The sequence below is a fragment of the Halichoerus grypus genome, chromosome 2 (assembly GCF_964656455.1).
Source record: "Halichoerus grypus chromosome 2, mHalGry1.hap1.1, whole genome shotgun sequence".
Classification (NCBI taxonomy): domain Eukaryota; kingdom Metazoa; phylum Chordata; class Mammalia; order Carnivora; family Phocidae; genus Halichoerus; species Halichoerus grypus.
Window position 1 is genome coordinate 167,005,651 of NC_135713.1, and position 26,724 is coordinate 167,032,374.

Sequence of the window (26,724 nt, forward strand, 5' to 3'; positions counted from 1 at the left end):
AGTAAAAGTAAAGTTACTTTTTTTTTTTTTTAACTGCTGGCTCCTCGTGTTCATCTTTTACTCGTGCTTTCAGATAGGTGGGTGCATTTTCTGTTTCTCCCAGGAACTAGTGTGACAACGTCCCTCCCATCTGCAGACAAGATCCCAACTCTGTGGACCCACAGTGACACAGGCCTCTGCTTAATTGGAAAGGCCATCATCAGTATCCAATAGTCTGGGGCAGAGTGCTTTGTTCAAGTCAGAAAGCTTATGTTATTCATTGATTCATTCACTCGACAGTCAAATATTTCATAACTGCCAGCTGTGGCCTAGGCCCTGTTCTAAGTGCTGGGGACCGATGAGTCTCCTTCCTTCGTAAAGCAGAGATTCTAGTGGAGAAGGTAGACATACAAAATAGGGACTGCGCCTACTAATATGTGCAAGCTTCGGGTGAGTAGAGAGATGCAAATCACAGTGTTTGTCATCTAGGGGCTCGTGGATCAGGGCAGACCCACGTGGAAATAATTACATGAGACATAACAGAAGGAGAGGAAGTTGCTTTGCACATATTATGGGGGGAGGTTGGGGGGGCGGTTTCAGGTGGAGGAGGACGGGAAGGCTTCTAAAAGGAGCTGGTATTTTGAGCTGGGGCTTGAGGAAAGGCTAGCACTTCCACAGGTGTACCGGAAAAAAAGAAGAGCTTAAGCAAAGGCCCTGAGGCAGGGAAAGAAGGGTGGTGGTAGGGATCTCCATGGGCCGTCTAAGGAAGCCGGACATAGCCTCTCAAGACCGACATTTGAAGTTGCAGCAAAGCCCCTTGGCCGGGATGCTAGGCTCCAGGGAAGGACGCGATTCCCTCAGCACCAACTCCCCGGGGGAGTCCAGGAGCCTGCGGGTCCATCAAAGCCCAGCTACCTTTTGGGTGTGCCTTCAGAGCTCCGTAAGCTCCCGCCCTCACCTGTACACTCATGGCAGCTCTGGTCCCTAAGATAGAAATGATGCTCGCAAAACAGGCAGCAAATCTGTCCCTGTGCCAGGCGCAAAGCTGCCTCGACAGATTCTCCTCTGTAATCTCAGACCCTCAGGACTGCTCTGACTCCTGGATGAGAGGTGAGGACCAAAGCCCTGTGAGGCTCCCCACGGTGCCCAGCCTATGCCCAGAGACAACAGCGGCCCACAGTGACTCCTGAACTACCTCCTTTTGTCCTGTATCCTCTTGGCAGATTATCCTAGTTGTCCCCCCCCATGCCCCGCCCCCATGCCTGGTGGCACAGACACTTAGCGATTTGCTCCTTAATTGTCCCCCAGCTAGGCTGCGCAGATGCCGCTCTTTAATCTCTCCTGATAAATGAATCGCGCCGCTCCTTTAATCATATGTTCATATCCAAGCCAATTTGAATCAATTTGGCAGTGAGCATGTTGCAAGAGATGCCATGACTGCCGCTTTCCCCGCAGGGCCCCAGAGCCAGCCCGTCTGCTGTCCTCATCCTCAGCGAAGAGCCCAGGGGGCCCATGGGGAAAGGATCTCCTACCTGAATGGTGGGGACTTTTCAAAGTCAATCATTCATTCCTGTCCTCCATGCTGGGCCCTGGGGGACTAGAGGGAGCTGGGTTTCCAAGGGCCTCCACGTGGGAGGGAGGGGGCTGAGTCCGCCGGCAGCCCTCCTTGGTCACTGAACAAAGGGCCCCATTGTCATCCCTGGGAGAAAGCGCTGCCTTAAATCTAACCATAATCCTCCTGTTCCCCTTTCATTTCCTCTGAGCTGGTTCTCCTGGAAGCTGGAACTCTTGCTCACCTTCTACATAGCAACACATTCCAGACCAGCTTAGGCTGATTTGTCCTTGCCTGCTGCTGCCCCTGGCAGCCACCCCAGCTCCTTTCATCTTTCCCCAGGAAGTATTCGATTCTAAATCCCCCAGCCTGGTGGGCAGTCGGGGACCTGCTTGGTAATGCACCAAGTTGTGCTGCGTTCGGAGCTGCCGCTTTCGCCCCTACACAGTGCTCGCCACGGGCCGTAGTGAAAACCGAACAAAAGCAGATAAAACCTGCTCTGCCAAGCGCTCCTGCCCCGGAGCACTGAGACCTTCGAGAAGGGGCTTGATCTCTTGGGCTCAGTTTCCTCAACTGTAAAACAAGGTGGTGGTGCTGGCAAGAACCTTCTGGCTCCTAAACTCGGAGGGAGCCCTTCCCTGCTGCCCGCAGCACCTCCCTCCGCCACCCCTTCATCACCCTCGGTAAGGAGCCCCAGGGACCGGTGGGCGGCGCGCCTGGGGCCGCGAGGGGCCGGCGCTGGGGGAGGGACGTCCTCTCCCGGTGGGAGTCTGTCTGTCTGGGGTTGGTTCCGTCCAGCAGCCCGGTTGCGCCTCCGCGTCCTCTTCGTGTCCCCTCGGCTCTCCCCGCGGGCTCTGCCAGTCCGGACAGGCGCCCTCCCATTCGCGGAGAGCCCGTGTATTAGCATATTCATATCGCATTTGCATGACCCGCACCTCCGCGAGGCCGGGAAGCCACTGCCCTCCAAAGGTTCTTGAGCAGTTGACTGGGGTCGGCCTTGCTCTTCAAGGATTCCCTTTGTGTGAGGACCGGTCTCCTCGCTCAGCAACCCGACAATACTGTTTTCCCGCCTTTTTGAGGGCTCTTGGAGGTCCTTGGCAGGAGCTGGGAATGAGAGGTGCCCTTTCCCGCCTGTCATTAGTGACCCCGGGATGAGGAGGATGACAAAATCAACAATAGTTCCCATTTTGCTGAGCACCTACTTACTATGGTCCCATATGCTGAGCATTTACTATGTCCTCTAACCTTTATCACAACCATGCAGTGTCCTCTCCCTGAGGCTCATAGAGGTGATGTGTGTCCTACCAGGGTCCTCCGCTTGGTTCCAGCAAAGGGCCAGGCGACTCCCAGCTCTTCTGGCCTTGTCAGGGGATAAAGGGAGACGGGAGAGTGCCAAGAATCACTGTCACGGTCGACATCTCTAATCGCCGTGTGCCTGGTATTCACCAAAGCTTGGCATAAGTAAGGAAACACTTCTTGGCATTTTGGGGGGAAATGTCAACCTTATATTTCTGTTGCTCCTTACAATTTTCAGAGCATCCTCCATACATTATCACATTTTGTGCTTCATGCATATGGTGCCAACAATATGAGTAACAGCTCCACATGGCCCGGAATGCATATATTAAGCTATATTCACCTCAGTCTAATTTCATTACAGTATAATGGAAAAATCCAGACCGTTTTCTGGGACTTGATCTGGGAGAAGTGATTTCCAGAGCAATAGTCATTCTGGAGTTAACAAGGATGCTAGATTTGTTTAGAAGGAATTTCACAGAGAAATTAAGTCTTTTGTAGCGTAAACCCCAGTGATGGGTCATATACATGAGGGAGATTCCAAAAAGGATGTGTGCTTTGCAATTGAAGTCAGTGACATAAATCTCCCAGTGGAATACTTAAATGTGCAGATAGAATTTGCTTTAGATATCAAAAGTCAGCAATGACAGTTTTACAAAAACAAAACAAAACCAAAAAAACCTCAAAGAGGATATTAAGATTCAACACCATCCAGGCAAATTATATTTGAGGTGGCTTAAGAGTCAAAGAGTTTCCACATTTTAATAAATTTTTATATGTTTTGTGCCACATCTATGATCTGACTAGATTAGGAAAAGAAGCAAATGGATTTCGGGAAAAGAGGACGCTAGGGAATTTGAAAGCAGAGAATCAAAAAAGAAGGAATTAAAAAAAAAAAAAACCACATACACATTCTGGTATGAGAAGATGCAGCCAATAGCCTTGGAAACATTATGTCTCTGAAAGACGGGTCAATGACTGGTAATCAGGCAAATACAAAATTGTATGCAGTGAAATAGGCCTCATGGCTCGTATTTAGTCCTGGGGACGGGCAGGTGGCAGTTGCAGGTTGGCACCTTTGCTTGAGGGCTGCTTCCGGCCCCCACAGTACTATCCTCGGGAGAGCAAGGAAGAGTCACCCCAGGGAGTGGCACTGCCCTGGAAGTTTCTGCCCTAGAAGCACAGAACTCGTGGCCTGCTTCTGAGAGCCCTAGAGCTCATCTGTGGAGGCTGCTGTTTCCAGTAGACCACATACTGAGCCAACTGGGCAAGACTGAATAGCAGAAAAGGAGCTTCTGCTCCCAGGAACTGGCAAAATAAGCCTAGAGAACCAACTAGAAAGTGAGGCAGTCTTACAGGTCTATGAATGGGTTCTTAAGGGAATGTGTGCCTATGACGAAGGTACATGTGAAAACACAGATAAACAGATAAACACTAGAAGGCGCCTTAAAAATTAGAAATAGGCTGGGCGCCTGGGTAGCTCAGTCGGTGAAGCGTCTGCCTTCGGCTGAGGTCATGATCCCAGCGTCCTGGGATCGAGTCCTACAGCAAGCTCCCTGCTCAACAGGGAGTCTGCTTCTCCTTCTGCCTGCCATTCCCCCTGCTTGTGCTCTCTCTCTTTTCTCTCTTTCTCAAATAAATAAGTAAAATCTTTTAAAAAATTAGAAATAGGTTTATTTGAGGATGTGAGTTATAGATGAAGTATCTGCTTATAATACAAGGTTTTCAGACCGTTTTTTTTTTTTGAAGTCAGTACAGATGTATGTCTGTGCAAAACACCAAAGAAGACCCCGAGTTGTCATATTAGTGTGATTTTAAAGAGTAGCTTCTTTCCTGGCATTTCATAGATAGAAATAGCAACCGAGGGTGGGGGGTGGAAACCAATGTGGCAAAGCTGCTTAGAAACCGCTTAGATCCCTTGCTCGGGGAAAGCCGTTTTTAAAGCAGCAGGTACCTCTTGGCACGGAGAGTAGAAGCTGGAAGAGGAGCAGATTGGAGGGTGGAACCTGAACAGGGTATTTAGGGGAGAGGAAGGCGGGGGGAGCATCTAGACGGGCCCTCCCGTGCAGCCTGGAGCCGGGCAGGTGACAGGTTTCCGAGAGGAGACGCTTGTACTCTTGTCGGTGAAGGGACTGGTGCAGTGGGGTAAGGAGAAGCCAAGAGTCAAAGGGTCATTTAGGATATTTGTGTCATGGTTGTATACCTTTTTTTTTTTTTTTTTAAGATCTCGGCTAATGGACAAGGTTCAGTGGCCAGACTTTGTGCCTGGCGGATGGATCTGTGCTTCTCAGACCTCACTCCATCTAAGAAGGTTTAGCCCCTTAAGGAAAAACTATTTTTGCTGTTTCCGAGAGGCAAGCGACGAGTGAGTTCTCTGAGAAAATGAGAAGGTATAGGTATTAGAAGGGGACGCCTGGGGGCTCGGCATCGCAGAAGATCCAGGAGGACTAAGTCCCCTGGGGCTAGGGGTGAGCCTCCTCTCCCGCCCCGCCCCCACTCTTTGCTCCCCAGTAGAAATCAGCTACAAATCTCAGCTTGTTGGGAACAGATGGCCTTGGCTGACGAATAAGCCACCGCAGGCTGCTCCACCTGTTCTCGGGCTGGAATAATCAGCTCGAGACAAACATCGGCGCTGAAATAACTCATGGCAGCGGGTGATGCGCAGGCACAGATTCCAAAAATCTCTTAAATAGACCCCCTCCAAGTCTCTCCCCTCCCCAGGCCCTAGAGGCCATCAGGGAAAGGTAATGGAGCGGAGAAGACAAATCGAACCCCAAACGGAGCCTGATGCCCAACTGGTGGCACCGCGGGGTGGGGGTGGGGGCCTGGGCTGGGGGCGGGGCTGGGTTCTGCGTGGGAGGGGCGCGGGGTGGGGTGGGGGCCCCATTCACCTGCGCTGCGCAGAAGTTATTTCGCAAGCGCACGTGGAGAACGTGGGAATGGTCGGTCCATGTCAGGGACAAATGTGAGGAGATCCCACCAGTCGCGGATAGTAGAGAACTGAAAATTTCGGATTCATTTGAATTGTTCATTAAAGGAGTGATATGCAAATGAGGCCAAGCTACTGCGAATCTCTCAGCAGCTCAGACAGCTCTGCCAGCAGCCGCGGAGGGTGGGTGCCCGGGTGCCCATACTTCTGTGGATTTGTGTTGCCTCCCCTCACCTCCTTGATGAAGTCAGCTGGGCTAATGTTCCCTGGCAGAGGCAGATGAGCCCGTCGGGGAAGTGACAGCGCTGGGAAGCAGTGGTGACGGCGGTTGGGGAAGGGGGGGGTGCCGTCTGAGATGGGGGTCCAGCTCCTGTGGAGTCAGTCAGGAGAGGGCGGGGATTGAGAGATTGGAGCGAAGCTGACTTCTTGCTCTGGGTGCCTCAGGCAGGCGGCTCCCCTTGGTCCAGCAACCCAACCCCAACCCCCCGCACCTTGGGGCACAGAGCATGGGGATTCTGAGTCCCCAGAGGCTGTGCTGGCTGGGGAAGAAGCCTGAGAGCCCTTACACGCCCCCCACCCGCAACTGCATCTCTAACTGCCAGGTACCATTTCCCCCCAGTGGTTTCTGCAGCTCTGCCTGTTGCCAGGACCCTCACCTATCATTTAGCATCCCACAAACCTGTTCTTGAAGCCAATTGTGCTCACAGAGGTGTCGTGGCGGCCCCCTTCCTGCTGAATGCCTGGCTGTGTGGTTCTCACCCTGGTGCATATTAGAAACACTCAAGGATGGGGCGCCTGGGTGGCTCAGTCGGTTAAGCCTCAGATTCTTGATTTCCGCCCAGATCATGATCTCAGGGTGGAGAGAAGGAGCCCCATGTTGGGCTCTGCACTGGGCATGGAGCCTTCTTAAGATTCTCTCTCCCTCTGCCCCTCCCCCCCATTCTCTCTCTCTCTCTCTCAAAGAAAGGAAGGAAGGAAGAAAGAAAGAGAGAGAGAGAAAGAAAGGCTCAAGGAGCTCCCTTTATTATGTTTTGTATACAAAAAGTAAAAGGAATAATATAATGAACTTCTTTGTCTATCAAGCAACTTCAACAATTATCAACACTAAGCAAATCTTACTTCGTCTACCCCCCCACCCACTTTCCCATTCCCTTCACTGGATTATTTTGAAGTAGATCCCAGATATGATTTCACTTTGTTAAGAAATGCTTTAGTGTCTAACCCTCAAAGAAAAGAAAATGACTCTAGGGGCTCCTGGGTGGCTCAAGTCGGTTGAGCAGCTGACTCTTGATTTTGGCTCCAGTGACGATCTCAGGGTCCTAGGATCGAGCCCCACGTCAAGCTCTGCGCTCAGGAGGGAATCTGCGTGAGGATTTTCCCTCTCTCCCTCTGCCCCTTCCCTGGCTCACACTTTCTCTCTCTCTCTCTCAAATAAATAAATAAATCTTAAAAAAAAAAAGTCTTTAAAAAATGTAATCACAATACTCTTATCACACCTAAATAAATTTTCAATAACTTCTTAATACCAAATATCCAGTCAATGTTCAGATTTCTCTGATTTTATTTCACATATTAATAATTTTATATATATATATATATATATATATATATATATATATATAATTTTAAAAGTTTGTCCAAATTAGGATCCAAACAACACTGAGGAGCTTTTTAAAAAATACTGTGCTTAAGGGCCTTCTTATTCAGGGATTCCAGTTTAATTGGTCTTGGGTGGGTCCCAAGCATCATATTTTTTAAAGCTCTCTGGGTAGTTTTAATGTGCAGCAGGGGTTGAGAAAGGCTCTACCTTTCCCCCTAATCGTTTCCTGCCAAGTCCTCCTTGCCTAGGCTTTTAATAGCTCTGCCTGCCTCTAGCCGGTAGCCCGGGCAGCTCCCAGAGCAGCTGGCTCTCTCACGCCCACCCAGATGCGTGGAGGGATGCCCACCTTCTCCAGCCTTCTCCTTCATGGGGGCTCGAACTCTCTGTGGGCACAAGCCTTCCTTTTCCCGACAAATTCACACACCACGGGTGCATGTACCTATCTTGTTCTCCCTTAATACGTTTGGTGCCTGTTCTTACCTTGCAAGCATAGCAGATTTTTTTTTTTCTTTTTTGCGTGAAAATAGCAAAATTCCTGCCTCAGGAAAAAGGAAGAATTCCCTGGGGGCTGTACTCATTTGGCTGCTCGAGTGGCTCAACGCTGCAATGGAGCTGAGCGAGGGGCCTGTCAGGGACTTGGCAGCAGATGTAAGGAAAACCGGGGTTGAATGGGACCTGAACCGGCGCATTTTGGGGAATCTAAGAAACTTTTCCTTCCTGAAGATGTCGGCCCCAGGAGCCTTTTAGAGAATTATGCCCAGGTCCCTAGCTCGCAGCCATCTGCCTGCTTTCCCGTGGTGGCTGCTTTTGTTCTTCTCCTACCCCTCCACTCCGCCTGCCTTTTGGACTCAGTCCTCCCTCCTGTGTCCCCCACTCCATGCCTCACTGAATGTTGGTGAAACAAATCTAGTCTAAAATAATGAGCAATCAACTACCCTGATGCTTGGGGCAGGCTGGGCAGGGACTGGGGGGAAGGGGTAGGGAGCTGAATCATTTATAAAGCTTAATAAAGATGCAGATGAGCATGCTGACTAGGAACCCCAGAGCTGGGCTTATTCATTATTCAAAGTTATGTAAATGCCACTGGGTCCTGCATGTTAGAATCCTGCCCCTTGTCTCTGCTGCTTCTCCATGCTTGACGGATCCAGTCCACCTTGTGCCTCCCCTACCCCCCAACCCCACCCCCAGATGCTTACATTTGCCCTGCCATAGGCCAGGGTCCAGAAACCCATTTCAGACCCTACCTCAAGGGTAATAAAAATCCCAGATCTCCTCTCTAGCCAGAAGTCTTGCAGAGGATTATGGGGAGGCCCTGGCCTCCCCTATCCCCAGATAGATAGGCTTCTCGCTGTTAAAGATTTCCAAGGAGGGGCGCCTGGGTGGCACAGTCGTTAGGCGTCTGCCTTCGGCTCAGGTCATGATCCCAGGGTTCTGGGATCGAGCCATGCATCAGGCTCCCTGCTCTGCGGGAGGCCTGCTTCTCCCTCTCCCACTCCCCCTGCTTGTGTTCCCTCTCTCGCTGTGTCTCTCTCTGTCAAATAAATAAATAAAATCTTAAAAAAAAAAAAAAGATTTCCAAGGAAAGGGTACCATAAGAGTGCTTATGTACATGTTTTAGTATCTCACAAATCTACTTAGTGGGATGGATTTCCTGAGGTCTAACCTAAATCCCTTTTGTTGCCCTGGAAGCCCACCATTGAAATACAATATCCCATAAGCAAATTCTCTTTAAGCACCTTTCTGAGAGGTAAAACTCAAGTATCAAGTCACTCCTGCTTCCCGTCTCCGGACTAACTCATCCTTGTTGCTTCCTTTTATCTTTTTAGACAGTTGAACCTCCTCCTTCCAAGTCATACTCACACTCCTTAGGCTCTTTTTTTTTTTTTTAAGATTTTATTTATTTATTTGAGAGAGAGAGAGAGCATGAGGGGGGGAGGGTCAGAGGGAGAAGCAGGCTCCCCGCCAAGCAGGGAGCCTGATGTGGGACTCGATCCCGGGACTCCAGGATCATGACCTGAGCCGAAGGCAGTCACTTAACCAACTGAGCCACCCAGGCGCCCCACACTCCTTAGGCTCTTAATCCTGTCCCGGGATACCAAACTCCCGTGAGTACTCTAGTACTCTGGTACTCTAGTACTAACTACACGTTACCCCCTCTTTTCCAGGCCGTGATTACTGACTTGTGCTCCACAACTTCCTAGGTCTTGGGACTCAGATTCTTTCCTCTGACTCTGCCCCCTGTGTACCAGCCTTCCCCTTTCCCCCCCGTCGCTCCCTAGCTTTTCAGTTTGGTGAGGCTGAGAGATGAAGAATTGGGTCAGAGTCTCAATGGCATCCATTGCTTCTGCTTTCCCTTCTTTTCTGGACTGGCTTTCTTCCCTCCCCACCCCCAGCCTATTTTTAGCCTGCCTCTGTTTTCCTTAGTCTGGTCGGCAACCATGCCGGCCTCTCTCCCTTCTCTGCTCTTATCTCTCCCCTGCAGCCTGTGCAGACCCTCGCTGCCCTTCCAGAGGTCTCTTATTGCCTGCCCGATGCATTGTGGTTTTCCTCCATCTTGAAGATACGTAGGGTCTGCGTGAAAGCGGGGGCCTGGCCACGCTCAAGCGGGAGGGAAGCAGGGAGATAGTGCTGGCGGGTCTGTCTTGGCAAATCCTTCAGTGCTTCTAAAACCCTCAGGTTGTCTCCCCACCCCCACCTCCGCCTTCTGCAGTGGCACTGCCTCTCCTCTGTGCCTACGTCCCCTCTTCTTCTCTGGGACCCCACCCCAGCCCCAGTGAGAAATGCTCTTGGCCACTCCAGACCAGTTTCCTCTGGCTTTGGGGGTGGACAGCATCCCTGGAGGCCCTTACCTGCCTTCTTGGCCTGCATATTACCAGTCTCTTCTTCTCCAGTTCCTTTTTCTCTCCACTCCTCCCTGACCTCATCCCTCCCCCACACACACACCCCTTCCTACCCCCGCCTGCCCCCGCCGCCCCCCTCCCCCTCGCACTCGGTTTCTAGGACACACCAGTTCAGGCAGGGCTTGTCAGCATCCCCCACTTGTCCTTTCTCTGCCTCTTCTAGACATTGGTCCCCTCCTTTACTGTCACCAGCACGCTGAATAAGACTGGATATTTTGGAAGGGGAGCTGCAGCTGGCTGGGGGAGGAGGGCCGCACTGGGAGAAGCAGAGGCAGAGGGAACTACGCCGCTGAATGAGAGGGAGAGGTTCCCAACACCCTTTCTCCCCAACTTTGCCAGCCTTGGAGATAGCAGGATCCTACGCTGATCTCTCTGTACCCCATTTTTCTCTCTCTCAGTAATAACACAATACCTCGCTTTACAGTTGACCACATTCTCCTACACATATCCCGATCTCGGCATGGCGCGCTCCCTCTCCTCCAGGGCAGCCCCTCCCCACTGAGCCCCCCCATCCCCCCAGACCACCATCACCACCATCACCGCCATCACCACCATCACTACTGTGGCAGCGGGCAGCCCTCCCCCAGCATCCTCTGTCTTCCCTGCCCTGCTCTTTTTCCCAACGCACTTATCACCTTCCAAATTAGGATATAATTTACTCATACATATTCTTTACATGTCTTCTCACTGGACTGGGTGAACACCACAAGAACAAAGATCTTGTTCACAGATACATCCACGATGCCTAGCACAGTCCCCGGCACATAGCAGAATTTCAATAAATATTTGTGGATTGGATAAATGATTCGATCCTCACCCACTCTTGTAAAGTTGGTCGGTACTATTATTCCCATTTTTTTAATTGTGGTAAAATATACATAACATGAAATGTATCATTTTAATCATTTTTAAGTGTAACAGTTCCATGGCATTAAGTACATTCTCTCTTTCTCTCTCTCTCTCTCTCTTTTTTAAAGATTTCTTTATTTATGTGAGGGCGGGTAGTGGTGCAGAGGGTAAGGGAGAGAGAGTCTTAAGCAGACTCCCCGCTGAGCATGGAGCCAGACTCCAGAGATCATCTCATGACCCTGAGATCACAACCTGAGCCGAAACCAAGTCAGACGCTTAACTGTGCCACCAGGCACCCCTCAGTACCCTCTCTTTAACCATGTTTGTGTTTGTGATGTGGTTAAAACGTGGTGCTGTAAAGCTGATGTGGGAAACAAAGGCAGAAGAAAAATTATTAAATTTCCTACTACTTACAGTCCACTGACAAGTCCTTGAGACAGGCCGAGGGACCCTCTAGGGACTCAGGGCCTCGATGTTAATTAATACTTGGCTAAGGGCAAAAGGCAATCTTAGCCCAACCCTCCAGGATCCTGTAAGTCTACTTTAACATATAAAAGTTCCTTTGGAAACTTCCTTTATCTCTACCCCCACCCCAAGATACGTGTTGACAATCATCCCCCAAGCATAGAACCCTCCCATATACATCTGAAGGGTCTCATGACTGAGGGTTTACTAAACAGTAATAAATGACCTTTTTCCAACAATAGCAAGCTTGCCCCCTCAGGGTCCTGGAAATCTTGTTTCCAAAATACCTGGAAGGCTTACACCATCCCTAACCCCCTCCCAACTTGAAAGTATACAATGGGCCAGTCCTCACGACCCCATTGCAGCTCCTTCTGCCCACCAGTCCTGTCCCCGTGCTTTAATAAAACCACCTTTTTGCACCAAAGACATCTCAAGAATTCTATCTTGGCCATCAGCTTCGAACCCTAACGTCTTTCCTACATCATCCAAACCATCACCACCATCCATCTGCAGAACGTTTCTATCTTCCTGAACTGAAACCCTGTGTCCATTAAGCACTAACGCCTCATTCCCCCCTCTCCCCGGCCCCCGGGGGCAACATTCCACCTCCTGTCCCTGTGAATCTGTCAGTACCTCACGTGAGTGGAACCCTCCAGTGTCTGTCCTTTTGTGTCTGGCTTATTTCACTTAGCATCCTGTCTTCAAGGCTCATCCATGTTGTAGCACATTATTCTGACTTTACAGATGTGACTATTCCCACTTTGCAGGGGCTGAGGTTTCAGGGGAGCCTCTGAGAGCACCCGAGACGCAGATCTGGCGGGGGCGGGGGCTGGGGAGGCTGGCTGGCTTTTACAATCCCCTGGAGAAATCAGTGCTGATCTGTGTGCCTAGACCTATGAGGCAATTTCTTCTGTGTTGTCTTTCCTTTGGGGACATTTTTACTCTTATTCCCATTTCCCACTCTTCCCGCTCAGGGCCTCCTTCTAACATTTCCACCCCAGCTGGTCCCAGGGTTTCTTTCCCCGGAGCAGGCGATCTCTCAGGTCAAACCGGCCTGGTCCGGAGATGCCCCTGCTGGGGTTTCCACGGAGCACATTCAGCAGTCTCTGTTCACACCCCTCACCCCTCCACCCGCCCTGGGCTAGTTAGGAGCCTGTTCCCTTCCAAAGCAATTAAGTGCAAGGAGGCCAGCCGACTGGGTGCTAATGCCGTTTCATTAAGTGGGAGCAATCCTAATGATAATAAAATGGCACATTTAACATTCAAACATTGAACAGGGTTTCTAAGCGAGTGTGTCTCTCTCTTCCTTTCTGGTATAACAGCTCCATCTTCATAAGGACCTGACAATACACCCTAATGAGAGACTGGGGAGCTAAGAGTCTTTACAGAGCCAGAGAGAGGATGAGAACCAGACAAAGAATTCAGGGAAAGAGGGTGCAGGGCACTGAGAAGAAAAAGACCCCAAGAATTCCTGGGGTCATGGACTCTGGCGCTGATTTAGACAATGAGAGTCTCTAAGAAGTAATAGATTAGTTATAAGGTCACATGGAGAATAAAGCCCACCGCAGACTTTAATGCAATGTGGCTATTCATTTCTTTGCTTGCTCAACACGTTTTTTTCTACAAACATTTATGGTGACCCAAGGTGAGCCGGATTTTATGGGGGTTTGTGATGGAGGGTGACTCTAGTTTTAGGAAAAGGAACTCCAGGGGCGCCTGGGTGGCTCAGATGGTTAAGCGTCTGCCTTCGGCTCAGGTCATGATCCCGGGGTCCTGGGATCGAGCCCCACGTCAGGATCCTGGCTCAGCGGGGAGTCTGCTTCTCCCTCTCCCTCTGCCTCTCCCACTGCTCATGCTCTCTCTCTCTCTGTATCTCTGTGTCTCAAATGAATAAATAAAATCTTAAAAAAAAAAAAGGAAAAGGAACTCCAAGGGCAGTAGCGACCCACAAATCATCTTGTTTACCCTCCCCTGGGCAGCTTTAGTCAAATCCACCCCAAGTTTATCAAATGTCTCAGCGAAGAGAATTATAACAACTGCTTGGGTCCCCTGAGCCAGTCTCTGTGCATCCTCCTTATTAAGACATCCATCTCAAAGGTCCTTGCTACTCAGTGATGGTAGAATATCTGGTTGACCTTCTGGAAGCAAAATCAAAGGTCCTTGCTATTCAGTGATGGTAGACTATCTGGTTGACCTTGTGAAAGCAAAAAAGTAGTGGGACTGGGGAGCTGGCCAGGGAAAGAAGGTCGATTCAATCATCCGGTGTTGACAAGGGACTCAAGAGAGGCAGGAGAACAAGCTGACATTTAATAGCCACAGGGCTTTATTCCCAGCTCCTGTGCACACAAGGGAGGCTGCTGGCCAGGGGTCAAAGGTGGGCTTTGCCCAGGCCAGGGAAGCGACTCATCCGAAAAGGTGTCAAGTCATAGGATGGCGTTAATTTCATGCTTAATTCATACAGGATCTTCCCCACAACAGGGGAGAGCTTGAATCCATGTCCTAAGGAAAGGAGAGCAGGTGGTCAGGCATCCTCAGGGACAGCGGCTGGGGTCCCTGGATGTCTACTACCCTGTCCCCAAATAGGGCTAACTCTCTTCTTGGTCCGCATCCCAAAGCTGGAAGTTGCCTCCCACCAGAAGTACCTCTTCTCCTCTGTTTGCCCGCCCAGCCCCTTTATACACTCGAGTCTAGGCTTTGGCCCCCCAAGAGCGTAGAAGACGCCATTTTGCCTGGTCCTGAGATAGGTGGGCTTTGAGGCATGTCTTCCCCTGTTCAGGCTCACCAGAGAATCCAGCACCAATGACAATGTTGTCATACTTCGGGTGGCGATCAAGAACGAAGTGCCCATCGGGGGTGTTCTAGAAAGAAACAATCACACTTGTGTCCTTTGAGGAGAGAAGGAGGAGGAAGAAGTGCAGGCTCAGAGGGGAGGGAACGAGGCTGGATTGCTTTCCAGAAAGAATGGGATGGGGCACGGGAATGCTTTCCTCATGCCAGTGCCGCCTCCGGGGACGACAGTCTTTCTCATTTGTCCATCTGCCTCTCTGCTCAGCCAGAGCTATGAACACAGTAGGTGCTCAGTGAATGCGTGTAAACTAACTTTAGCCAAGATGCCTCAGGCCCTGGTGACATCTGTCTCTTCTCTTCGTCCCTAAGGCCTGTTCAACTAGAACATCTTGCCAAAAAATCTTTTAGAGCTCTTCTGGGAAACATAGTGAGGGGCTGCCAGGCATAAGCCCGGTTTGCTAATGAAAAGGAATATGAATAACCTCTAACGGGCCCTCTCTGGGAGAGGTGAACCAACGCACAGAAAGAAGCTCGTTTGTTTCAAGTCTCATACCAGGTCAGGGGTCAAACAGAAGCGAGCGGAGCCTTGCAGGGTCTGTCTGTCTCCTTCCCCCGTTCTCGGGGGGCCGTGAGAGGGCTGCCCACACCCTTACCGTGTACAGGCAGCGCTCCAGGACGGCAAGCTCGGGCTCCAGGTCAGGTAAGTGATCTCTGACAAAGCGGCTCAGGATCTGGATGTCTCGGGTGTCCGAGAGTGCTTCCGGGCAGTCCCGCTCCTCAGGATCGGCACTGTTGCCGTGGTGATAGCAGACCTAGCTCCCAATCAGAGCAGTGTGAGCTGCGAGGGGCCGGCCTGCCTGCACGCCCACCCGGCCCAGGGGGCAGGCTCACACACAGAGTGCCCGCATCCATCATCCCGGCCTTCCCCAGTCCTGACAGGAGGCTGCCTTAGCTGTTCCTTCTTCCCTCCCCCCACCCCACAACACCATGTTTGCAAAGGAAGGGCTCCCTTTGCTGGGCCTCGGGACAGCTGGGGGGCTTGCGTTGCAAATAGCGAATAGGGAAGTATTCTCCTGCCCCTGCTGCGGGGGGGATCCCAGGAATCTGTTGAAAAGGAAGTTAGAGCAGCTGCCCCAAATCTGGGTGGGGGGAGGTGAGCCGGGGGGGGCCCCCTACGAGCCCCTCTCTGGGCCTTTCTGCTCACCTTCATCAGCCCTGGGTACTCTCCAGAGGGCAACCCATAGATGTGGTGGGGAGCCAGGCTGAGGCCGAGGCCCAGGAAGCAAGGAAAGGCCTGGGACACACCATAGCTTCCAGGAACCTTCTCTCGCCAGTAACACACATTGATCCGCAGGGTCTTGAAGCAGAAAGAGGAAGTGGGAGATGAAGGGGGAAAGCCATAAAACTCTACAGATGGCGAGAACAGTTTCTTCTGAAGTCCTGTAGTTCTTGAATACAAGCCCGGATGCCCCCCTTAACTCTTCCATCCTGTTTCACCCAATTCTCACGTCATCGGTATATTCCATTTTGATATGAGGCACAAAGATCTCTGCATCCCTGTCTCTTCCCCCAGACTTAGTCTCCCATAACTGCACCCAGCCCTACTTCTCTCTCTCTCTCTCCAGCACTTAACAATGTCTGATTTAGTGAGTTCCTGAGGGCTTTCTATTGATTCTATAATTTAATTCTCTAACAGACCTATCCCCATTTTACTCGTTATAAAACTGAGGCTCATGAGAGGAACTAATTGGCCCAAGGTCATCCACCAATAAGTGGCAGATCCAGGACTCAAACTCGAGTCCATCTGACTCCCAGGTGTCTTCTCTTAAGCACCAACTCTCAGGCTTCCAGCCCCCCCTTACTTGGAGAGGCAGCTCAATTCCCAGGGGACGGAGGAGCCGGTTGGTCCAGGGACCTGCTGTGATGATCAAGCTCTTGGCTTGGTAGCTCCTGGAGGTACTTCTCACTGTGACGGGTCGCCCTGGTCTTATCTCCATCACCTTCTCTCCATCACGCACTAGGCCTCCGAGACGTCGAATTGCATCCTGAAAGGGCGGCGGCCGGGAAGGGCAAATTAGTTAGATAGCTAGATGGTTCTCCCTGGTGAACAACAGAGTCCTTCCCTTTGGGCAGAAAAGAGCGCAGACTCCAGACCTCCTGTCCCGTATTGGCAAGGCCTAGTGGGGTATATAGACTGCCCTCTGCCCAAAAGGTCAAGAATAAAGCCAGCAGGGCGAAGGCTCTCATCCCAAGGAGGCTGGGGGTGGTATATTGGAACCACGAGAGGAGCTGCGTTGCCCTAGACACTGCACATCCTACCTGGAGGGCTCTGAGGGCCCTGTCTGCATAGAGAAGCCCTCCAGACTTGTCCAAGAGCCCCACTTCTCCCCCGGCCAACCGAACATTGGGGAAACGTTGCTTCAGTTCCTCAGCTGAAAGACACTGGTGTTCCACCCCCTGTCGAGACAAAGTGGCCTGGATGGTTTTTAATTCTGAATTCTCCCTCATTCCCAGCAGCAGTAGCCCAGTCTGCCTGTAAAAAGAAAGAAAGAAAGAAAGAAAGGAAGGAAGGAAGGAAGAAAGAAAGAAAGAAAGAAAGAAAGAAAGAAAGAAAGAAAGAAAGAAAGAAAGAAAGAAAGAAAGAAGAAAGAAAAGAAAAGAAAGGCGTATGGGTGAGGGTATGAGTCAGGGCCCTGGGCCTTCTCTCTCATTCTTCAGCAAGGGTCCCATCAAGGAGGGTCCCAGTCTCATGTTCAAAGAACTGGTAAAGTCAGGGGCGCCTGGCTGGCTCAGTCGGTAGAGCATGCGACTCTTGATCTCAGGGTGGTGAGTTCAAGCCCCGCATTGGGTGTGGAACCTACTTAAAAAGATTTTAAAAAATGGGGGTGCCTGGGTGGCTCAGTCCGTTGGGCGTCCGACTCTTGGTTTAGGTCAGGTCATGATCTCATGGGTCGTGGATCAAGCCCGCGTGGGGCTCCGAGCTCAGTGAGCAGTCTGCTGGAGATTCTCTCCCTCTGCCCCCCTACATCCCCCTGCTCATGCTCACTCTCTCTCTCAAATAAATAAATAAATCTTTTAAAAAAATATTTTAACAATTAAAAAAATAAAAAGAACTGGTAAAGTCATGTCGATGCTGTCGTTAGGGTCGCACTCAGTATCCCTGAGCTGGCTGCCAGCCCATTCCCAAGTCTGCCCTTGGCTCTCACGATTGGTTTGCTTGTCCCTCCAGCCTCTCGGGATCCATCCCGCCCTTTGGGCGGACATCGGAAATCCTCTTATTGCCGCACCTAGAAAGTGGTAGGTCTTTCTTCCTCTTCCTCCATCCCCTGACCCACTCACTGTTCTGATCTAGATTCTTTATCCTCTTTCCCCGCTATTTCACTACCCCCTGCTCTTTCTTTTCCTTTGTCTCGTTTCCTCTCATATCATGTTTTGTCCCTTGCTGTGCATCTCTCGGGTCCTCCTCCGAGGCTGCCCATTTTGTGGAAAGGATCCTAAATTGGGAGTCCTGGCTCTGGGTCCAGTCCTGGCAGACCCCTTGTGACGTTGTCCTGGTGGCACACTGCTCCAGGCCCCAGATTCCTCTGTAATGCAAGCCTGCTGGACTATTGGTGGTCCCGCCCCGACCCTGGGGCATAGGGACCTGGCACGGGCCACTTTTGTAGTTGCCACAATGCCTGGGGTTGGCTCCTCACATTTAGTGGGCTGAACCTGCAAAGCTCAGGAAGATCCCACCCAAATGCCGACAGCGCCCTCATGCAGAAACACCAGTAGGTGGTCTCTGAGGGTTCCAGCAATTAATTCCATGATTCTATGGTTTTGTTCCTCCCTCTACTTCGCTTTCTGCTTCTTACTCTCCAGGGGAATGAAAGCTGTTTCTCTTTAATACTTCCCGTCTCTCTTCACAAGAGACCAGAGCTGATCTAACTTTTGGTGGGAACGGATCTGAACAATGGAAGGGTCACTGTGGCCCTTGGGACCATTGCTGCCGTCCCTCTCCCTTTCAGCAGCCACAGTGACCAACATCAGCCTGGTACATCCCCCAGGTACTGTGTATAAAGCTCGTAATAGCCTATAATGGAGTCTCATGGATATTACATGCTTCCAAATCCCACATTATCTGGTTGGGGGGATTAAAGAGAAGATTGGGAGGGGGTAGGGACACAGCAGGCCCTGGGGCTGGTGTCAGTACACAGACCCACGCAGCGTGCCCAATCCATTTGCCATGGCCCCCGCCTACCCAGCATTCAGCACCGGGTGAGAAAGAATGAGCGTCTCGGCCTCTTCAAAGCTTAGCAGAGGAAAGATGCTGTTGAATCCCCACTAGCCAGCAGGGTCCTTTCCCCGTGGCCCCAAAAAGGACTTCAGATTGGTTCTCAGGTAATGAAAACTTGCCTAGGACACTTCTCGGTCAACAGGATCATTAAGAAGTCATGCAAGTATATGATCTTGAACCCTGTTTACTGAATGCGGTTGTGGCTGGGTGGGATTCTGCGGAAGACCTGGCTTAACCCTCGCCTCAGCAGTTATCATGTCAAACCCCTGGCTCAGGAATCCCAGAGCAGCATATTCCAACCCCTGCCTGCCGTACACCGACCGCGGTCTCCCATGTACCCTGTGATTTAGCTACTTCCTTTCCACCCTGCTTCCCTTCCTCTCTCCCTCCCTCCCTCCCTTCCTTCTTTCCTTTTTTCCTTGAAGTCAGAACTCCTCTTACAGGAAGGTGCTGTATGGGGAAAACAAACTCATGCCAAGACAACAGGCAAATCTGTCGAATTATGAAATGCTGAGTGATGTTCTAATTCCCAAGCCATCCTGTGGTGGATGAAGCAAGAGCCCCCACCCCTAGGAGTAATCAGTGAGCTGATTCTGCCGGTGAATGTAATTGTGCCGATTGTAATCATTTTGCTCCAGCTCTCGCCCCTGTGGCATTTATTTCTTAGCCCAGATATTGATCTAACAGTGGGAAATTTTCCATCTGAATTTGTGATGCTGGACCCTCCCCTAGTCCAAAGATGCATTTGGGAAATTCTCATTTTCCGTGGATCACAGCTGAGCTATTTGGCCTAAGGGAAACCTTGCACTGCTGGAGAAATGTCTCGGATTGGAGAGAGATTTTTGACCATTATGAGCAAATCGGAAATAAATGTAAAACACTGCCTGCAAATGCAAAGGCCTGTCATTATGGGAGATAGGTGAGAGGCTCCTGCGGGAAATGCTCCAAGAATTGGAAATCAGTCAGTCAAGACCGGGATCAGAGAATGGGCCTTTTCCCCCCAGTATGAAGACAGATGACTTCCATGGGCAGATTGAAAATCATTTAAGTGCTTATTTTCTTAATGGCTTTTCCTAGATCCCAATAAACAGACCGCTCATTCTGCATCAATTTCTCACCCCTGTGCTCTGGGCCTCCCTCTGCTCTTTTTCGGCTCAGACCTAGGCTACGAAGTTTGGGGAGGAGAGGAATGAGAAGAGATAGGCCACTGCAAAAAAAAAAAAAAAAAAATTGTCCAGGAACTGCCCGGTCGGGGCTGGCCTAGAAAGAAAGCTCCCTGAAGCGAGGCTGGGTTGTCAGGGACCCTGGAAAGAGTGCAGCTGCCAGCTCCCAGCTCCCAGCTCCCAGCTCCCAGTACGCCATCAGCTGAGCGCAGAGCGTTTGGTATGAACTGTGCCTTCCCCCAGCCTTCACTGGATCCAGCCCTAGGAAGAGGTAATCGAAGAATCCTCCCAAGGGCCTTGTTGACTCCTCTAGCCAACTAAAGCCTCGGACATGATGTAAGGAGCCGGTGATCAGAGATTTCCATCCGTTACTACGGCAGGACAGGAGGCCCGATGGTGCAGGGAGGCATTGGGAGGGGCAGACAGCTCCCCCTGCACCTGCCACCTCCCATCCCAGGCTCTCACTTCCCCCTCTCGGGGGTTAAGAGTTGCCAGTCAAGCCGGCTCCCAGAGTCACCGTGGAGAAAGGACTCAGTAATAGCTGCTGTCTTTGTTGGTTTTGGAGGAGCTCTTGGCTTTCATCTTCCGCTCAGTGGGCCGAGGCGGAATTGGTTAACAAAGACCGCTCCGGGGAGGGGATGTGGCTCACAAGCCAGACACTTCACAGACACAGGAAGCAGCCGCTGCGGAGGGGGCCGCCAGGTTCCGCCGGCAGCTGGAGAGCCTACGGCTGTGATCTTGTCTGATATTGTCAGCTAAGCAGGGGCAGCCCGGGTCAGGAGCGAGATATTAGGACTCCAAGGGAGAAGGCGGGGCAAGCGAGAGATGGGCCCCAGAGCTGGGATTTGCTGGTGGTATCAGCGTCCTGGCTGTACACATCACGAAAGACTCAGACCTTGTGATCTGACACGCGGGCCGTCATCTGTACCCGGAATCTATGCAAATATCCTGAGCCCACCCAGGTTTAGTATGCCACTGTCACAGGAAGAGGCAGGACAGAATAAAAAGAATCAGACAACCACCTGAACGACCAACTCCCGGAGATGTTTGTTTGTTTGTTTAATCACCATCAAATAGCATTAAGTAAACACATTCATATCTATCAGCTAGATGATGATGATGTGCTGGTTCTCCCAGAAAAACCTAGGAGAATAAGAACCACAGAGATGATAAATCATTTAGAACATCAGAGTCAAGAACAAAAGCGAAAAGAATTGGAATGGGAAATATCCGTTCTGTGTTCCTAAGTCAAAGAACCAAATAAATGAGGGTACCCCAGTGAATCAGATTAGCCATAAGAAAGGACTTGATGATGATTGTAACAATAATAGTAATGGCAACACCTAGCACCCTGTAGAACTCAAAAGAATTTCCAAAGCACATTCACTTTACTCTTCATTTTTCATAATTGGGGAGGTGAGGCATCAGAATGGTCTTTGAAGAGGGTCTGTGATATGTTCCTGTCTTTAAATATACATTAGCAGTCTTTTTTTTTTTTTAAGATTTTATTTATTTATTTGAGACAGAGAGAAAGAGAGAGAGAGCACATGAGAGGGGGGAGGGTCAGAGGGAGAAGCAGGCCTCCCACTGAGCAGGGAGCCCAATGTGGGGCTCCATCCCAGGACCCTGGGACCATGACCTGAGCCGAAGGCAGACGCTTAACCAACTGAGCCAACCAGGTGCCCCATTAGCAGTCTTTCGACCCAGGATGATTTAGACATGAATTTGTTGAGACAGAGGGGATGGACAAGGCCACCAGTTTGTGGTATCTTCTAAACCAGGGGCCAGCACACTGTGACCCAGGAACCAGACCGGGTCTATAGCCTATTTTTGTTTGTCATACAAGCCAAGATGATTTTTGTATTTTTTAATGGTTGATTAAAAAAAGAATAATATTTCATGACATGAAAAGTGCATGAAATTTCAGCATCCACGAATAAAGTTTTATTGGCACACAGCCATGTTCGTTTATTTACGTATCATCTGGGGCTACTCTCAAACTACAATGGCAGAGTTGGGTAACTGGCAGAGTTGAATAGTTAGAATGAGACCATTGGCCTGCAAAGTCTAAAATACTATGGCCATTCTGGAGAACGTTCACTAAGCCCTATTCTAGACTAAGAATGTGGTAAGCTTGTGATTTGCACTAATAGGTTAAGACTCTGACTACTCGGTAGCAACCCTCTCATAAGGTTGTGGGGAGAATTAAATGAGTTAACATGTATTGAGTACTTTTAAAGCAGCCTTAGTTTCTTATCACGAGCACTCAATACGTAATGATGGTGATGAGGGTGATGGTGAGGGACTTGTCAGGTACCACTCTAAGCTCTTCACAGACTCATCCTCACGACGGCGCCATGAAATAGACACCCCTCCTTTACAGGTGAGAAAACTGAGTCTCACAGAGGTTAAACAGCTTGCTCCAAACCACACAGCTGAATGTGTCAGAGCTGACATGGAGAGCCAGGTCCGCCTGGTCCCAAAGCCCTTCCAAATTCCTGTCCTCCTGCCAAGAGGAGAACTGTGAGATTATGAGAATCTCCCACCCAAGCGTTCCTTTCCCTCGCCCCAGCCGCCATTCTCCTTGATGTCCATAGTTGCTGCATCCCACCTGTCTCCTCTTGCGCTTCTTCCTCCCTGTGCAGTGGAGCTAGGATACGGCTGGTGCAGCATAGGTAGAAGGAGCTGCCATTTATCGAAAGGGGCTAGGCTCTACGCCAAGTACCTCATGAGAGTCTAAGGGGCGCCCGGGTGACTCAGTCAGTTAAGCATCCAACTCTTGATTTCGGCTCAGGTCATGATCTCAGGGTTGTGACATCGAGCCCCACGTCGGGCTCCATGCTGGGTGTGGAGCCTGCTTAAGATTCTCTCTCTTCCTCCTCCCTCCCCCACCTTCTCTTAAAAAAAAAAAAAGTCTCATTTAATCCTCCACAAAGCCTTGTGAGGAAAAAATGAGGCACAGAGAGGTACAGAAACTTTTCCAATGTCACACAGCCAGTAAGAGGTAGAGCACAAAGTCAAGTTCAAGCCTGTCTCCAGAATCACGTCCCTTCTGAAAGATTCCAGACACTCTCCTAACATCTCTTAGTTACCTCCATGTCTGCTGGGAAGAAGTGTGCCCTCCAAGGCCTCAGCACTTCTTTTAGTACCAGAAACTCAGCAGTATTCACAGATGGCTGACAGAGAGGGGTCCCTTTGCCAGGCCACCCTTCAGCAAGACATGCTCCTTTATTTGGGTGCTGGGTGCATTAGCTGCCTCTGGAATAAATCTGTAATTAGCTGTCCTAGCTATATTTGCATAATGGATTTCACTTTGTTCTTAAGTTAATGGTGTTTTTGCAACAGAACAGTAACCTCTTGGTTCCTGGCCATTAAAATAACTGCCACCCTGTAGGATAGAGCCGTGGTTTTGTAGAAAGTTCAGTTAAGAGCCACAGAGAAGGTGGGAAGGGATGTGGGGTGGGTGGTTAGAGTCCTCTGTGCACCGTGGATTGTTTGCCTTCTTCCCCATGAGTGTTTGAAAGGCCAGTGGAGGTTGGGGGGGGAGGAGGAGTCTTAAGGGTTAGAGAGCCATGGGGCAGCAGAGATCCCTAGCAAGCAATGGGGCCTGAAGAGGAGGCTTACAGGGAGAGGCATTCAGAGACAATGAAATGGATTATAAGGGTCGCTCTGGGGGAGAGGACCCAGCGTGAAAGGTTATGATATTAGTAGCAATATAAAGAACCAAGACAACAGCCTCCTCCTTAATTCAATCCCTGCCCTAAAAGAGTCTCAGATGGCTCCATAGAGACGCAGATACAAACTTCAGCTCTGGGCATCTGCTCCCAGTGTCTTCAGCAGTCTTCCCAGTACACCCTCTGCGGGCCCTGGGTGCATGCTCAGAACCCAGCCTTGGAACTCAGAGCAGTGATGGGAGCCAGCTGGACCGATGGGGCAATCAAGACAGTGAGCAGGATGCTCGCATGTGTCTGGGGCCTCCCTAGGCCCTGTGTCCCTCCACTGCATTTCGGGTGTTCATGGCACTGCCCTCTCACCTACTCAAAGCACCTCCAGGCACCAGGCCCCACAATTCAAGGAATTCCCCCACCCGCCAACCTGTGTAACTGGGTTCCAGCCTCGCGCTCCAGCTGGGCCCATATCCAGTAGCACTCATCCATCATCTGGGTGTAAAAGTCTTCGGGGTATGCCCTCCGGATTATCCGGCTCTGCCCATGGGAGCTTCCTCGGGAGTGTGGTAGAAAAAACTGGAAATGGAGAACAAGAGAGACAACCGAAGCTGTTACCCCTTGCACGGTCCCTTCCCCCCTTAGGAGCTAGCTCGTCACGTGCTGTCAAGCAGGAGCGCTTATTCTCCAAATATTTCCATACATTCTCCCTTTAGGGCCAAGTTACTGATTTGGCCATGAGCATAGAAGTTCTTCAGTAGCGCTAACTCAGTAACAATACTGGTAACAATTAACTTGGTAACATTACTCACATCCCAAAGTCCCTTTGTTGGTTAGTCTTTGGTCATCTTGCTGCAACCCTTCCCCACTTGGTCTCATAGAGAAGCATAATTAGAAAGAACCTTTGAGGGGCACCTGGGTGGCTCAGTCATTAAGCGTCTGCCTTCGGCTCAGGTCACGATCCCAGGGTCCTGGGATCGAGCCCCGCATCGGGCTCCCTGCTCTGCAGGAAGTCTGCTTCTCCCTCTCCCACTCCCCCTGCTTGTGTTCCCTCTCTTGCTGTGTCTCTCTCTGTCAAATAAATAAATAAAATCTTTAAAAAGAAAGAAAGAAAGAACCTTTGAGATCATTCCAGTTTAGCCCCCTTCATTTTTTTTTCCAAAATTTTATTTAAATTCTAGTTAGTTAACATATGGTGTAATATTGGCTTCAGGAGTAGAACTTAGTGATGCATCACTTGCATATAACACCCAGTGCTCATCACAACAAGCGCCCTCCTTAATCCCCATCACCCAGCTAGCCCATCCCCTGTCCACTTCCCTCCAGCAACCCTCAGTTTGTTCTCTATCATTAAGAGTCTCTTATGGTTTGTTTCCCTCTCTTTTTTCCCCCTTCCCATATGTTCATCTCTTTTGTTTCTTAAATTCCACATATGAGTGAAATCATATGGTATTTGTCTTTCTCTGACTGATTTATTTCACTTAGCATAATACCCTCTAGTTCCATCCCCATCATTGCAAATGGCAAGATTTCCATTTTTTGATGGCTGAGTAATATTCCATTGTGTATATATACCACATCTTCTTTATCTATTCATCTGTCAACGGACACTTGGGCTCTTTCCATAGTTTGGCTATTGTTGATCATGCTGCTATAAACATCAGGGTGCATGTACCTCTCCCAATCTGTATTTTTGTATCCTTTGGGTAAATACCTAGTAGTGCAATTGCTGGATCCTAGGGTAGCTCTATTTTTAACTTTTTAAGGAACCTGCAGGCTGTTTTCCATAGCCCCCTTCATTTTCTGGACAAGGAAGCTGATGCTTTTTCTCTCTGGCTTCTGATAACTCGGGACAAGGGAACCACCTTGGGATTTAGCAAAAGATGGAGAGTTTCCGCAAGGTTAGACCAGGAATGCCTTAGGCTTTGAGAAAACTGATAGAGAAATGAAAAGGTTTCTAACCAATCCAGTTTGTTACCAAGAAGAGTAAGCCAAAACCCACCAGGATAGCTGTAGGCAGGATGGGAGGATAGAAGCCTTTGGAAAGTGGTCTGCATGGACCTGCCTGGGAAGGACCCTGGAGATATGTAGTTCCCCCTGCCCCCACATGTGCAGTGGTCACTGCAGACTGTACTGTGTGGGGTCACCTTTTCTATAAGGACAAATAAGACCTAAGTCTTATTTCCTGTGTATCAAACAATAAGGCTGCTATTAACCAGAAGTAGCAGAAAAAACAGAAGTCTCTGCTGGGTTCCAGGGTAAGAGGCCAGAACACCCAGGGAAGAATCTTACCTCTTAGGCTGACAAATCAGCTTTTCCCTCTGGGCAAAATTATTTTTACTTAAGTTACCCCAAAACAGAACTCATTATTTTTCTGGGCGAGATCAAACATTTTGGTACAGAAGAGACTGGGTGGCGGGAAGGAAGAGAACAGGACCTGGGATACTTCTTGATCAAGGGCAGGCAGTAAAAGGAGGAAATGTGCCTAGAAACCCAATATGGGTCTCAGGGAGGGTGGAACTTCCTTTGCATTGTCATGAAACCAGGCAGCAAAGCTGCAAATCGCACAAAATTTGACAGTCAGACCCTTTGGCCTCACCCCAAAGCCTGCTGGCTCTGGAAACTTCTCCCAAGAGGAGGAGGGAGGGACAGTGCCTAAAGTGGGGAGTGCAGAGGGGACACAGTACCTGCTCCAGCAGGATGACCCTCTTCCCGTGTTTGGCCAGGTGGTACGCAGTGAAGCAGCCTTGGATGCCTGCCCCGATCACGATGGCATCAAAGAGATCTTTCTGAGCAGCCATGACCCGCTTAGCCCCACAGCTACAAGGCCCACACACAAAGGAGAAAGCAAGCAAAAGTAGGCTCTGGGCTAAAGGAGGAGGAGTAGGGCAAAGTCCAGCCTGGCCAGCATTCCCACAATCCCCTGGGCTGCGTCCTTCTCCCCACTCCTCCCTCCCGGCAAAGCCTGGCCTAGGGCTTAGCCCCCGCCTCCCCTGCAGAGCAGAACCGGGTCGTCTGATTTCTGAGGTTTAGCCCAGCTCAGCAGCCAGCCTCACCCTTGTATCCCTCTAGCTTTCTATTCTTGGCTCAATTATTGTCATGCAAATGGCTCCTTCCTATGCCACCTTCCTGTCTCATTATGATCTTTGTCTAGGGGACTTCGGCCCTGGAATTTCAATGCCTCCTAGACCAAGCTGGGCACCGGGAATGCTGCCTCCCCCTGCTGGCTTCCCTCCCTTCAGCCTGATTTCCTTTGGAGATTC

General features: G+C 50.3%; 1 protein-coding gene and 1 long non-coding RNA gene across 3 annotated transcripts in view; one reads left to right on the forward strand and one right to left on the reverse strand.

The window, feature by feature from the left end:
• The first annotated feature begins 1,501 nt into the window (after positions 1-1,501).
• Positions 1,502-26,724, forward strand: part of LOC144381200 (uncharacterized) — a 36,233-nt gene continuing 11,010 nt past the window's right edge. The window contains exon 1 of the long non-coding RNA XR_013446075.1: positions 1,502-2,214. This is a non-coding gene — a long non-coding RNA (uncharacterized LOC144381200). The remainder of the gene's footprint in view (positions 2,215-26,724) is intronic.
• On the reverse strand, positions 13,871-26,454 carry PIPOX (pipecolic acid and sarcosine oxidase). Of its 2 annotated transcripts, none has more exons than XM_036122127.2 (8): positions 26,149-26,454; positions 23,892-24,040; positions 16,677-16,890; positions 16,220-16,402; positions 15,562-15,714; positions 15,011-15,169; positions 14,353-14,428; positions 13,871-14,069 (listed from the first exon to the last, which is right to left on the reverse strand). In XM_036122127.2, exons 1-8 carry the CDS (start codon positions 26,260-26,262, stop codon positions 13,939-13,941), a joined length of 1,179 nt encoding a protein of 392 aa, XP_035978020.1. In that variant the 5' UTR covers positions 26,263-26,454; the 3' UTR covers positions 13,871-13,938. The 2 variants fall into 2 exon arrangements, 1 of the variants encoding a protein (XP_035978020.1); XR_004926504.2 differs by having other exon boundaries at positions 14,006-14,069; positions 14,911-15,169.